At 36.5% G+C, this 15,379-nt stretch overlaps 1 protein-coding gene across 3 annotated transcripts in view; it reads left to right on the top strand.

Moving 5' to 3' along the window:
* Nucleotides 1-2,974: 2,974 nt before the first annotated feature.
* The window catches only part of ZFPM2 (zinc finger protein, FOG family member 2), a 443,433-nt gene continuing 431,028 nt past the window's right edge, over nt 2,975-15,379 (top strand). For 2 of the 3 annotated variants that reach the window (XM_084620788.1, XM_084620787.1), the window contains exon 1: nt 2,975-3,226. In XM_084620788.1, coding sequence (XP_084476914.1) covers nt 3,187-3,226 — 40 coding nt within the window. In that variant the 5' untranslated portion in view covers nt 2,975-3,186. Of the gene's footprint in view, nt 3,227-3,462; nt 4,018-15,379 lie in introns of those variants that run through there. The other variant, XM_084620786.1, reaches the window with a different exon arrangement.

Below are 15,379 nucleotides of genomic sequence, written 5' to 3'. Positions count from 1 at the left end.
ATTTGTTCAGTTTTGGGCAGACCAGTGGATTGGAAATAGAGAATATGAAACTGAAATCACATTTCTTCTTAAACATTTGAGAAAGCAAGGGACAGAATATGAATAACCCTGTTGTGTAGGGTACTCCATATAGCGTGTATATATAGCTAGGGTGACCTGATAGCAAGTGTGAAAAATCAGGATGGGGGTGAATGGTAATAGGCTCCTATATAAGACAAAGCCCTGAATGTTGGGACTGTCCCTATAAAATCAGGACATCTGGTCACCCTCATAACAGCGGTGGTTATTTTAAATATGGCTCTCAATGCACTGGGATCTGGGCTGAGACCCCCAATGTAGCAGAGTAGTGGAATCACATCTTCCCTGGAATAAATACTTATTTGTGATGTACATTTCCAGCACTGCTCTGTGTTGTCTATTTTCACACCTGTATCATCTACGAAATAACTGTTTTACACCATGCAATTTAAAAATGATGGTGACAGAATTACTCATTACAAGATCCAATCTGTATAATGTCCAGCTGATGAAAACACTACTTAATCTCAGTTTCTTGTATTTCAAGATTTATGGATCTAAAAGTGTGTATGTGTGTGTATAATCTGTCTACCTTTCCTGGACTTGAAGAGCTCTGATTAGCTCAAAAGCTTGTCTCTTTCACCAACAGAAGTTGGCCCAATAAAAGCTATTACTTCCCAACTTTGTCTCTCTTCTGATCTGAATAAACAGATGGTAGGGTACAGCAGCGAACAACACAAAAAAACATTCATTGCTCTCTTGGACCAACCAGTATTGACTGGAGAATAGGGCTGAAATGTTCAAAAGTGCCTAAGTGATAGGGAGCCCAAGTCTCAAAGTAAGTGGGTCGCTAACTACTTTAGGTCCCTTTAAAAATGTAAATCTAAGCTGAGAAATGAACACTCATTAAAGCACATTTGTTAGTGGACAAGCAACTTTACTATGTTAATTTATCTAACAGTTATCTAATTAAAAAAATAAGTATGCAGAATAAGAGTCAGTAGAGTGTTCACTAAATCCATGAGTAATTTGCCCGTTCCTACTCAAAAACTGCTTCTTGTTCAACATCCTATGTCTGGATCAGATTGTGGTGAAAATCTTACTATACTGAACACTAGGGAACTATCCTAGGTAAGGCTTAACTTGTAGTACAGTTTGAGCTAAAGGTTAGAGAGCATTCCAGTTGGCCGTTGCCTCTGAAACATAGCTTATGTTACTGCCTGCAAAATGGTATGACTACTTATAATTATTACACAAAGACTCTACATCTCAAGGGGACCAGCAAATGGAACTATGGATGTTGGATGCCATGCTCACTTTAAGTAGGGCAAAAACACTTATTAGTAACACCTTAACACATTTCAGCAGAATGCTCACAAGAGATGCAAATAGGGAGGGAAATCATGTACCGTAATCAAAGTGTTCACATAATTGAGGAATACCGGTAATAAACCCCTTCATTCTATATATTCATCTAAATCATTCAAAAGAAATGTTAAAGCAGATTTTGCCATTTATGAACTGATGTAAATCCAGAATAACATGACTGACAGTGGAAGAATTCCAGAATAGAACTGGGCAAGTAAGAATATGTGGAGTTTGTATTTAAAACTCCGATTCACTTAATTGATATGCATGACTCTTTCTCTTCACATCTTCATGAGCATTTACTTGTGCAAGTTTTTATTTGCAAGACTATTTACAGACAGCACTATCAAAACTAAAATGCACAAATATTCACTAGTGTATTTGTAACAGAAATTCAACCACTTTGAAAAACTTTTTATTATTTACACAATGCATATGTTGATCAATCATGAATGTTCAGGGATAAGTAGTGAATGGGGACTTTTCTTTTATAAACAAAGATCGTCCAATTAGAGAACAGAAACAATATCATCTAAGTGATCAATCAAACATGCAAATAATTATTACCACAGAGCAAATATACAAACTTCAGAATGAATCACAGGCTAAAATTTGCTTGTGGAAACGATCAGTTGAACAACTGTGAATAATGAACAAATTTGTTGAAAAACAGGCCCTGGTTGTAGGGTTGGGTAATTCAAGAACTGCGAAAATGTGCTAGACTCCTCCCAACAACGAGGTTGAGCAGCTCTAACACCCGTGTACCTGTGGGCAGGATCTGATGCAGACTGTTCAGGGCCCATCAGTAATTGACTACCGCCTGGTGGACCAGCCAGCCACCAAGTGCTTTTTCTTCTTTCATGAATGCCTACCCATGCACGCACCTACACCGTGCCCCTGGAGATATGTGCAAGGGAATGCCTGGCTCCAGCTTCCCCCTGGAAAACCCCAGGTGAGGCGCACGCACTGTCCAGAAACGCCAGCCCCCAGTGCCCAACCCGTGGAGCATCCGATTCAACCAAGCCCCCGGGCCGCCTGGGCCAACGAGGCCTTAGCCGAAGTGAAGTGTTCTGCGCGCGCGGCGGCGGGGGCGGGGGGAGACTGAACCGCTCCCCAAAGCGCAGCGGGCGCTTGTGATCCGCGGGAACAGCGCGGGGCTGGTCTCACCTCAGCCTGTGGAGGCTCGGTGCCTGGCTCGTGTGTTCCCTAGCTGAGTGAAGTTGGGGTGGGGGAGGGGGGCGAAGGGAGCCGGCTCCTTCCCCTGCGGAGGGCAGGGAGCAGCTCCCACAATTGAAGCCTCCCGCCGCAGCCGCCCGCGCCCCGGAGGCTGCTGTTTGCAGGCGGACCTGTCTGTGGAAGCCGCCAGTGTCCGTCAACCCGGACGGACAAACTCCCCCCCCCCCTTCCCCCAGCCGTGGAAAGCCCCTCCCTCGCCCCCTCCTCCCCGGCCACCTCCCGCAGCCCGTCAGTCTGAGCCGAGCGCGGCTCCGCGAGCGGCGGCGGCGGCACCCGCACAGCCACGGCGGGGAGAGCGAGCGCTCCCCTCCCTCCCTGCTTCCCCCACCCCCTGCCTCCCTCCTCCCCCTCCTCCCCCTCGCTCCCCTCATCCTCGCTGTCTCTCACTCGCCCGAGCTCCCTCTGCCCCTCGTTCCCAGCCACTCGCTCGCCCTCTCCCCTCTCATTTGACTGTGCCTCGCGAGGCGTCCAGCGGCTCCTCCATGAGCCCCGCCGACTGATCTGTCCCCCCCAGCCCGCAGCCCTCGCCTCCCGCACCTGGAGCCCGGCAGGAGCAGCGGCAGCATGTCCCGAAGGAAACAGAGCAAACCCAGGCAGATCAAACGTGAGTTTCCTGAGGGGGGCTCCCTCTGACAGACTTTTATTTCTGTCCTTCTTGGGAGAGTCCCGGGTATGGGCTGAAGGGTTAAACTTTGCCAAAGAGGCTTGAGGGTAGAGAGACAAGGGCAGGGATGAAAGAAAAGCTGCTTGGATGCAGTCCGAGCAGCTTCCTCACTACTGAGCACCTACTCCTTTGGCGCTGTGGCTGCCTCCCCCTCTCCCTTAAAACTCCCTCACTCCGCCTGGAAACCAAACCACTTCTGTAGTTTAAAGTTGAGCTGATTTAGGAGGCCAAATAAGAATGCGAGGGATCAAGTACAGCTGGGGGGTGGATGGGGAATCCCTGCCAGGCTTAGGCTGCCGAAATACGGGAGCATCGTAAAGAAACAGAAAGTGCGTGGAAGAAAAGTTCCAGCAAAGGGAGCACCAGGGAAAGGCTCTTCTGAGCTGCACAACTCAATAGTACCCGTCTCTGGGCAGTGCTCATGTAGTCATCTTTCGGTTCTCTTCGTCCCGCCGCTTAGGTTTGCTCTGCACCTCCCTGGAGGTTTTGGTTTGCATCTAAACCATTTGCAGATAATCGCCTTTGTTGTTTTCGGAAGTGCAACACTTTTGAAGGGGAAATGTTTTTGTTTCGAAACCAGGTGTATTGGTGCGTCGTAGTCAAAAATCTTCTTCTTAATAGTATCCATAGTTCACTTTTCCTGCCTGGGACACACATCAGTGACATGAGCTGTGATCTCAACTTCCTAAACTTTTCTGTGCTTCAGATTGTTCAACCGAACAATCCTAACGGTCGGTACTCAAAGAAGTGTAAGGGCGTTTCAAAACAGATACAATAAACCATTTTGTTTTAAAATCAGCACCACTGAGCTGATACAACTTCATTGGTGTCTCTGTCTTAGAACTACTTTAAAACTAACCATCATGTGACTTGGAGAGGATCTTTTGATAGCATTTTTCTCATTGATTTCTGACTCCAAAATGCTTATGAATAGCTCAGTTCTGGTGGATTTTTTGAATTGATGAACTGGTTTAGCAAACAAGAAAATGAGTTGCAGGTTGAAAAAAGATTGGTCTCTGTAAAATGTTTGGATTGTGTTGGTAGAACATCCCTGCTTAGTAGAAATTTACTTTTTAACTGTCTTTTAATATGGAAAATAAAATAGCAGCATGTTCCTGATTAAGTTTTAAGTTTACTAAAGTTAGTATATAATACTAAATGATTGCAACTTTTACGTTTTCTGTAAAGCATTTGAAATCCTTCATTTTTCAAGGAACTTTTTAATTACTTTGGGTTTTGATATTCTTAAGTAAACATGTTGTTTGCTTTTAAACCTATACATTTATTATCTAATATGCATTAATCTATTAGTGTAGTTAATATTTTAGAACTGTATCTGATATGGGATGATTATGAAAGTTATTAGTTGGAAAGACTTTGTTGTGCATGACTAGTGTCTTGATTGTTAATAAATGATCAACATTATTGATTGTATGGCACAAAGAGTGTCTGATCCTATTTTTTGCATACTTTATATTCCCAATTAACTATGTTAATATTTGTAATGTCCATTTCATAATGGCAGGTAAATGCTTGGATACAAATAGAGGATTATGTACTTCTGATATAGGTCACAAAGCATTTTTATGGCTTCCCTATATGGCATTAAATGTTAACCCAAATGCTTTTGGTTTGTTCATAAGTGACATATAATGGTTTGCGTGTACATGAATGTATATTAATATATAAGAATAAATATAAACACACTTAACATATATGTGAAAATGGGTAGATTACATTGTACATTTGTGTGCATAATCTGATTTTTAAGAACTTCATTTTTCCATGCAAGTTATCATGCGAATTAGACTGTAAATTTACATTGTCAGGAGAAGTGAAACAAGGTCATCAGAATTGGAGGACCTATTATGTTCATAGCACTTCCAGCTGATGGCTTTTGTGGGGTTGATGGGGTTGTGTGTTCCTTAGCTAGTTTTAAAGTAATTTTTGTTCAAGCCAATCAGGCAGTGTCCTGTACAGAGATATCTATTAGTATTTGACCAACCATAACTGATGTTTTCTCAGACTTTGAGAAGTTTATTCTGATAAGAAGTATACTTTATTAAAATGTGTTTTTTGAGATTTTATTATTTAAACCTAGCAATATAGTATTTTAGATGTAATATTTTGAAGTTAACTTTTCTTTTGCTGATATTGAAACACAAAAATTGGAGTTGAAAATGCTGACCATAAGAGTTGTCAGTAAAAATAATGGAATTACTAGTGACAAGTCTAGACCACCACTTTTAAGTTTGAAAACTCTTCAATTTACAATAAAATTCTATATTTTGCTGATAAAGTATGCACAATTTAGAAGCTCTGTGAAAAGCAAAAAGTCAGCTTACACTAGAAACTCTGAAGACAGTCAATTTAAAGGACAAAAAGGTTGTTGGGCACAGTTTTTTTTCTTTTACTGCACACAGTTCCATGCTATCTAAAATTGTGATTTATGCAGTATTTTAATATTTTGCTTATTCTTTCCCCTTGGGTGCTCTCTGGGCAGCGATAAAAAGGCGACGCTGAAAGAGCACCATTAATTTGCTCTGATGACTGGCCAGATAAGGGGAGATAATGGGAAAGATAAGCGGAGAAGATATACCATCAGAAACCCGATTATTACCATTAAAATTCCAGCCCAGCAATCTGCAGAAGCCTGATAATTCCTTCTCCGTTTCCACCACTTTGGATGATAAGGCAAAAAATAGTCACTCAGTGCTCCTTGATTAGACTGCCTGGGTTTCCTGATAATACTGTGATAAATTATGTATTTTACCCCCATGTTTTGTCCCAAAAATTCAGATTTTTTTCCTTTCCAGGCCTATATTTTTCTCCCCTCCTCTAAAAAAACCCTCTCTCATAAGCTATTATTGTAATACTAGTTTGATAAAAAGCACTGATAGGATAGGAGGTGTTTTGTATGGGAGCCCCATATCAATGTTATCAGCCCATCTCACTGCACCAGCTGCTAGCTGTTGTTGTTTTTAGCCTTATCACCTCCTGCCAATATGCCAATAAATTGCCCAGATTGTTCTCCATTCTGTGGCTGTGCTGCAAAATTTATGACAGAAATGATGATTTTTTTACTAATGCATTTCTTTATGATTAGCAAATGTGTTGTGTGTGCAGTTTTATTGTTATTTTCTTGTTCTTCATGCAGTTGACTGTGGTCTAGTAATGTGTTTACTGACCTGTTTGTCCCCAACTTCAGTCACACTTAAGTACAGTGGTTTATGGATTGGAGGAGCGGTGTTGGTTGAAACATTTTTTTCAAATGAAGCTCTGTTACCTAAATAGTTGAATAAAATTCTTAAAGGACTTTTTCATTAGCTGTATTGTAATGTTTTACAAAGACAGTCTTCTCTGAGATATTAATGGAATAGTTTCTCATACAACTTTTGGTTTGGTTTGTAATTTGTTTAGTATAGCATGAAGATTGTTAGGTACAATCAGATTGTGGGGAAATATGGCAAAGTGTTTATGAAACCTGGGTTAGGAAAAAAAAGAATTCTCATGAATAGTCAAGTTCAAAATTAAATATGTTACATAAATGTTTTAAAAGTAAAATGCTTCTTGTCAGGAGAAGTGTGGTTAGCAATTCACCATATCAGGCTTTCCTGAAGAAGTTTGAATTGATTTACAATGAAGAAATTGTCTGTATAGCATATGAGGTCTTATTCCAAGCTATTTCATATACTTTATGCAATGTATGAAAATTATAAGGAGAAAACGCTGACATTTGATTGTTTTAAGTTCTCCCTCTGCTTTATTGCACTGTTTCCCACCATACATACTATGATTTTTTTTTAAATGTTGGTTTAAAATTAACCCTTCTTTTATAATGTGGATGATAGTATTGTTTAAAATATCATCTTTAATTTTAACCTAATGTGGATTGTATAGCATTAGCAAGAGACACAGTTCTTTTCTATACTGTCTTGTGTCTGGTTTTTTTTTATATACTGTACTACATATTTCAGTTATCCAATGAAAATGTCCATTATATCATTAGTTATTAAGACCGTTAGCAAAGTAAAAATGAGAGAGAATCTGTGTTTTAGTATATTGATGGCTTTTTCACAACGCTAAGTTAAATATCTCTTGCATATTTCACCTGCCATATGCTCAAACAAGTTTCCCTCTCTAAAACAAAACCATTGATTGTCTTTTGATCTTAGGGAAATTGTTGTTTTAAAGCAGCAAGTAGAAGGACTGCCCTCTGTTTAAAAATGTTGCTTTAAAATTACATTTCCCATAGCAGATATATTATCAAAGTTTTATATTTGTGACATATCTTTTTATTTGCCTTTTGGAGAAAGTAATGACTAGTGTCGTTCTGAAGTTAAACATTTACAGAATTAAATCTACAATATTGTAATGCAAAATAAAATACACTATTTACATAGTTTATGTTTTGAAGTGTTTAGAAATCAAAACAACAATGCATGCAATAGTATTTATTTATGAAAATGGATAATTATACAGCTTTAGTTGATTTTTCAGAAGCAGACTACATATGAGAAAACGAAAATGTTTTATTTTGTTTATCTCTTTGGAAATGTGCAGAAAAAGCTACTGATTAGAGGTTCATAAATCATCCAGTTGAGTTTTCTAAGTTTAAATAGAGACAGTAATACAGACACAAATACACCAGCGTTGTTCAGATCCAGTAGGCTTATATGTAAGCATCTGAGTTTAGAAGTGGAACTCAGAAGTGAAAGTCTCCTTTTGAATAAAATTGCAAAGTAAAATAAAATATAACATCAACATTTTTAAGGGGCTCACTGGCTAAAAGTAGGATGGTAAAAAATGTATTACAATCCTCACCACTTTAAAAAACAGAATTTTTTAAATTTAATGACAGAGTTTAACTTTGTACTCTCCTTTAAATCACTCTGTAGTACCTTAAAGACACTTCAAATGTTTCGATTCAATTAAAGCAGAGCTCTAGGTAAGCAGCTGCCTAAATCTTTTGAGTATGAAACGATCATGGTGATACTTAGTTTTTGTAAGACTGAGTACCAGTTCCTTGCAAACAATTGATCTTTATGTTGCAAGATATGTACAGCATATGTTAAAACAGAATATAGGTTTGCAGTCATATATTAAAGACATAAATGTTATATAATTCAGCTGTGAGAGAAAGTAATGCAATTAGATAATTTGCTCCTAATTTTTCATCTCTACTAATTCATACTTTTGTTAGATGTGTAAAAGCTAATGCTAAGATTCATGCAGAATTCTGTGTAATGAAGTGAGGAGGAAAGCATGCCATTCATCAGTAGTACCAATTATTTTCCATTAAACATAAAGTGTACTTTATCAATAGTACAAAGATAGCTTGCTAATGAAGAAACTCAGTGTATTGTGTTTTAAAAGAAAAAGGCTTGATTCTTTTAAATGAAGAATTTTGTGTTTCTTGTTTTGAAAAGGAAAAACTTAGATATGGAAGTTTTCTGATGGGGAGCTCAAATTGGGTTTACACCTCAAATTAAAGTTAAGTGGAATTACTGTAAAACAAATACATAGTTGCAGTTAATATAAATAGAGCCTTTTCTTTTAAAAATGGGCAATGCCAGTATTGCTCTTTGGTTTGGATAGGTCTTCCTAGAAGGACTTCTGTTCCACACTGGTGGCTTTCACCTGTATATTTGTATTATTTTTCCCTATTCAGCTGAGAAAACAAACAGGTCCCCCTCTTGAAAAATGTACATAGAAACTTGTAACGTAAAATCTTATAACCTTTATATGCTACCTTCTGAAAAATATAGTCTGTTTGGATCTTCTGTTTGGAACTGCTTTAGCAAGAAAAGTCTTACACTGTAGTCTTGAAGGAAAGTTTTTTTTTATAGGTCACATTAAAGGTATCAGTATATAACACTCTGAATAATTAATATTGTAATTGTTGAAGTTTATTATTTGTTTTGGATATGGGTGAAAATATCCAATTAAATTGGTGGGTTTGAATGTGGGATTACTGTGCTCAAGAAAGAGACATAGCTCTTTAAAGGTATTAGCATAAAGACAGCGTATTTGTTTATTATGTTTCAGAATCAGCCACTAGTATCTCTGCCACAGGTAACAATTGACTTTTCAGGCTTCAAGTTAATAGCCTTGTCTCTTGCTTGTAGGGATCAATATTAGTATTAATTAATCACCATTATCAGCCCTAGGATCTGGTTCTATTTGTTGTTACATCAGCAAAATATCAATATAGAAAGTGGACTCTCTGATCGTCATGGCAACTTCATCTCTTGGGTCAAAGAAAGTTTATCTTATCTGTGCATGGAGAGTGGCAAACTGTTTAGGGATCTAGTTTGAACTCTAAGAACATTGATTTAGTTTTTGTTTGTGAATAGAGGCTGAATTCCAATCACAAGGGATAGGTAAGATTTAAATATTAATACCCAAAGGCTTGTCTGAGAGGGTGTCATACCATTACTGCCAGATTGTCTTTTTGAGATGACACAAAGGTAGAGAAGGAGAATTGTATAGTCAGGATTATTTAAAGCTCAATAATTTGTGCATTTGACGAACATATTTTAAATGAAAGTATGATAATTGTATTGCATTTACATGGCAATATTACTTCTTGCATGTCATCCCACAGTCAGGGATTCCTCCACTTATACAGAGATCAGTATAGAGTTAGCTCAGGAATGTGTGGGATGGGGATATATCTTATTTATTCCCTGTTAAGAGATTAAAACAAACAAACAAAAAAAATGGCAGAGAAGACTACGAGGATTGATTTCATTGCTGTATACTCCTGAAATAATGACAAGCAAACAAAAATCAGGGGCAATCTGAATACTACAGCCTAATCAATTATAGTTATCCTTGGAGACTGATGCACTGATACAATATTTCATGAGGCTGTAATGACAAAATATTACTACTATTATTTTGTTATACACCATACAATGTTAAAAGATCACTTTCAAATGGTCTTTATCTAAGGCATCAGATTTGAGAATTTTGAATATATATAATTATATGCTGGGCAGTTTTAAAAACATGAAAATCCTAATATATGTAGTCTTGTCTGAAGTATAAACACACTTTCTATACTAATTATTCTTAAATGTGTATGTGTATTCAGGTGTATACTGTCTATAATGTTTTAATACATGTATTTTAAGCATAGATTCAAGGTGTCAGTGCTATAATTACCAAGTCATTCAGCAGATAGTATTTTTCTAATTTTGTTATTCCTCACCTGCAGGAAAATAAAGTTTCCATGTCATATCAAAGAGTGAAGCTGCCGATCTATAATATGCTCATTTGGGAACCCCAAAATATACTCAGGCTACTTTAATACACATGCAGTAGGAAAGAGGAGTTCTTGTGAAAAAAAAAAAACACTAGCATAATGCTTACACTATAAAAGGAATCACTTCTTGGTACTGACAGCTCTCATTGATTATTTAGTTTTGAAAGGGTAATTCCATCATACATTAGTAACAATTCGGATGGTTGTCACAGTAGATGTTTCCTTGTAAGGGATTTAGTCTATTGTAAAGTAAACATACAATATGTAATCTTGATTTATATGTACAGTGCTTTGAACTACTCTATTTGGTGTAGGGATATTTACAAAAAAGAGGATTTTTTTAAATAAGTTAAACAATTTTAAAAATCAGCAGAAAAACGCCCCTCCTATCTTCATGTTAGATATGTTGAATGAACTCTGTTGTGGTTATGGATCAATTTTCTCCTTATTTTGCAGTTGGTCCAGACTTTCCATGTTGAAAGTGAAGGTTACACAGGTTGCCATCCTTTCTTACCATTGGCATCTTTTATTCTGAAGAGTCATATAGCATTTCTAAATATGCAGAAGTAGGGAGAGTGTATCTTTATTAGAAATCCTGTACACAGCTTTGTATTTGAAAGTTGCTGTGTCTTTTATGTTTATGTAATTAGTCAAGAACAAAACTATTTTGGGACATATTCTGTCTTTAATTACACCCAAGTAATCCCATCATTGCAAGTGTGTAAATAAAGGTAGAGTGTGGCCCCAAACTTTCATATTATTGCATTACCAGTTGATAGTTTTATAGAACTTCCTCTTATAAAATAAGGGAACATTAAATTAATATATCTCCAATGTGAATACAACTAGTAATGGAATATCTGGATTCACACCAGATTAACAATGAGTTATTTGAACTTTTTCTTCATAAATTCTTCTCAAACATTATTTGCTGCACTCTAAGGTGCCACATGACTCCTTTTCTTTTTTGCAGATACAGACTAACACGGCTGCTACTCTGAAACCTGATCACAGAAATGAGTTAGAGTGATGTTACTTTGTACTACCAGACAACTAGACTTGCAGCTTTCAGTCTGTGATTAGCTGATATAACTATGTGTCAAAGGCTGATTTTAGTGTACTCAGTCTTTTTACCTCAAAACAAAACACAAAAAACCAATGCAATGTAATAAAATACTGCATTATTTTCAAAGTTATTTATTTTGGTTTCCGCTATGTCTAACCTTTTCTGAAATTGACAGTATTATCCTAATTATAAACCTTAAAGAACAGATCTTGCAGACTCTTACGTATGTTCTTAACTTCATGAACATGAATAGTCCTATTGACTACAATGAACATTATACTACATAAGTGTTTTCAGGATTGGGGCCTAAAAACACATGCAGTGATATATACTAAGAAGTTCAGAGTTTGATGCTTACAAAATTCCATTGAACACAATGAGGACCTTGCTTTAATAAAGTGCTTTCCATTGTACACAAATGATTTTCATGGCACAGATTTGCTTCTTCTGTCACAAGTGTCATGTTTTACAGCCATTATTTTTCAAAGCTGAGGTATGCTTTTTATGTGACAAAATTATATGGAGAAATTTTATATAGCCTTTTAAGAGCATATTTGCATTTATTATAGAAATGCAAATTTTAACGAGAGTAGAATGAATTATAGCGTACAGTACTGTATACCTTATAGGCCAGAGTATAATGGAAGAAATCTTGACAAGTATTTTTTGTAAAGAATATTTTTTTGAAATTCAATAAACTCATAAATACTTTCTGTAAAATGCATGGAGATGTTTATTTAGGCAGAGAGGAAATTTTCTAGGGAGTGATTTTAATGTTGCTTATGGTGATGTAACTCTACTGGCTTCAATGGAGTTACTCCTGATTTACACCTTTGTAAATGAGTTCAGATTGAGGACCCTACTACTTTATATTTGACTACCGTTTCACTGGAAGGAAGGGAAAAACAAAGTTTAAAGATTAATATTTATATTAATGTAATAGCATCAAAAAAAGTGTACTCACTTTGCAGATCTTTAGCTTCGTGTGAAAATGTGAATATTCTTTCGGATGTATTGAGTCCTAGTTTTTAATGTTTATTTCCAAACTTTTGATTCAGGCTTTATATTAAGCAGCTATGCAAATTGCTACGCTGAAACATTTTGGGGTTCTTAAACTAGGTCATATGTGTACAAAGGTACTTTCTACAGCATTTCACAAAGACAATGAGACACTTAAAATTGATCTATCTATCAAACAAGGTCCTGATCCTATACCCATTGAGGTCAGGTGAAAATTCCCTATGGCACTGGATAAATCCAAAACTACAAATGATTTGAAAAAGCAATTTCCCCCCTTCTCCTCCTCCCCTCCTCCATCAAAATATTCAGCTAACAAATATAGAGAAATAAACTTCCAATTTTTCTTGGCAACATTTATTTTGAAAACTCTAAATTATATTGATATTATGAACATTTTTTCAGTTAACTGTACTTTGGCCCCTTCATCCATTTTATTCTAGTTGAGACATTCTGAATGCTTATTACAGCAGTTTGTGGTGGTGTTTTGTGTGCTCTTACTCATGTGAATAACCTTTATTCACATAGCAGTCCTATTTGAATGGAACTGTTTATATGAATAAGGATAGGTTGTTCAAGAGAGTAAGGTAAGGGTTACAGGATCAGGCTCTTGATTTGAAAATAACTTTAATTTAGAAACAAGACTTAATTTTTTATTAAACTTTTATTTTTTATTTAGAAAGCTCTCTTTGATAGTTGTTCCAAAATAGATATGGAATTTCAGTGAGCACTGACCAATTTGAGTATTGAGAAATGCCTCAGATATTTGAGAGTTATTTTGAAAATATATTAGTTGGTTGCTAAAAATATAAGTCCGCTCTTTCACAATGTGCATCTTGGACAAACAGGCGCATATTTTGTCATCAAGTTGCTTAAGCTTCTGAAGTCAGGGCTACAACTGGGTCAGATGATAAGATGAGCACAACAGAAAAACGAAGAGCGCCTCTGATAAAAACTGATTGATTGATGTCTGGCTTCCCCACCATCACAAGCGGTTGACAGTTAGTTTGGGATCAGATGATTTGGCTTTTGCGATAGAAGATGGGGCCTACTAGGCAAGTCTGAAGGACAAAAAGGTCGGTTTCTGTGTAGTGTCAGGCCAGGCTGGGCTCCCAAAAGGTGGGGCATTGGATTATGTTCTTTAGTTCTATGACTTAACTTTTCATGGTCCATTGAAAGATGAAATAATCTGGTCAATGCCAGTTCAGGAAAAAAGAATGGGGGAAGACTGCGAACAAAATCCCCTAAACTTACTAAAAAAGTGAATTTACAGTAAAAAAAAATATAATTTTTTAAATTTTAATATTTACTTGCAACTCAGGTTAGTTATATAGCTTATAAGCTTTCTGGTAGAGAATGTTCCTTACTTTATATCTAGCACTGGGGCTGTAATAAAGGAAATTCTCTTATATAAGTACAGTAAAGGAATATAATGTAATATAGAAAAAACCTGGGTCTTAGCTTTTGATACACTTACCCATGTTCAATGGACTATTATGTACTATATATCTTTGACAAGATAACAAAGTTAATTACTATAGTACACTTTTTAAATTTTAATTAAAAAAGTAAAATTCTGTAAAATGTAGTTGCTGTGAATTAACCAGGGAACACTATCATTGATACTTTACTGCAGCACTAAGAACTGTGAATTTCATAGACTAAATATATCATTTCTACTCAGAACACATTACAGTTAACAATCAAGATGTAATAGGCACAACTGGAAAAATGAAAATCTTAACTTTCAAAATTAAAGGTTTTCCCAGTGTAAACCATGAAAATGTGTACCACTCTCTCACAATTGGAATCGGGACAGCTTGGATTTGAATTTAGATTTTGGACTGTTTGATACTTTTTTGAAATCCTTTATGATGTATTGCTTTTCTTTGAGTTTTAAGGGTCAGATCTCCAAAGGACAGTTGGGTCTCAGCTAATGCTGCTGGCTAAATATCAGTAAGATGAATTCTGCAAGGTGCTGTACTGCTGATAGTGTAACTGGAATGCAATATGAAAGAACCCGTAGTATAACATGGGGTGCTACCATAATAAGTGATCATTGTAAGTGAACTGGTGGTCATTTGAACTGTGATTAGTTATACTTCAAGAAAGGTTGTTTCTTTACTGTTTAATCTGTAGGAACCTGATTCATTTTTTTTTAAAAAAAGGCTTGTGCAGGAATTTCACAATGTTATCATGGATCTTTTGCACAGGAGTTGAAGTATATGTTGGAGGCATGATTCAAAAACTAAAGTTCAGGACTTACAGAAATGTGTGAGCACAGGTTTTAGGCAAGACTATAGTAGTGTGTAAGAGCATCTTCCATTTTTGTCAAGAGCATGACAGATCACTTTAGCATCTGGGTTTCTGTGGATTTTTGTACACTGTTCTGGTGTGCTCCTACAGCAGCATTACGAGTGGCGGTCAGTAGCAAATTGTTACAGATCATACACACTTGCAGGTATGGTACAGATTCATAAGTATGTTTATCTGAAAAAATATGTTGTACAATAAAGTAATTAGACTGTCATACAGTAAATCAGTTGCTGTTGTAAATATATTTTTTTCTTTAATTATTTCAAAAATAATTATATACTTCATAAATCTTATCGAGGGACTTTTTTTTCTTTCTTGAAAGCATGCTTTTCATATCTGACCAGGGAGAGTGCCCTGCCTTACTTTGCTTGTTTTAGAATTGTACACCCCTAGGGTGTGTAATTGAGAGCCATCTAATTATACA

This window comes from Lepidochelys olivacea (genome assembly GCF_965140295.1).
Source record: "Lepidochelys olivacea isolate rLepOli2 genome assembly, chromosome: 2".
NCBI lineage: Eukaryota > Metazoa > Chordata > Testudines > Cheloniidae > Lepidochelys > Lepidochelys olivacea.
This window is presented reverse-complemented; position numbering and strand designations above follow the sequence as displayed.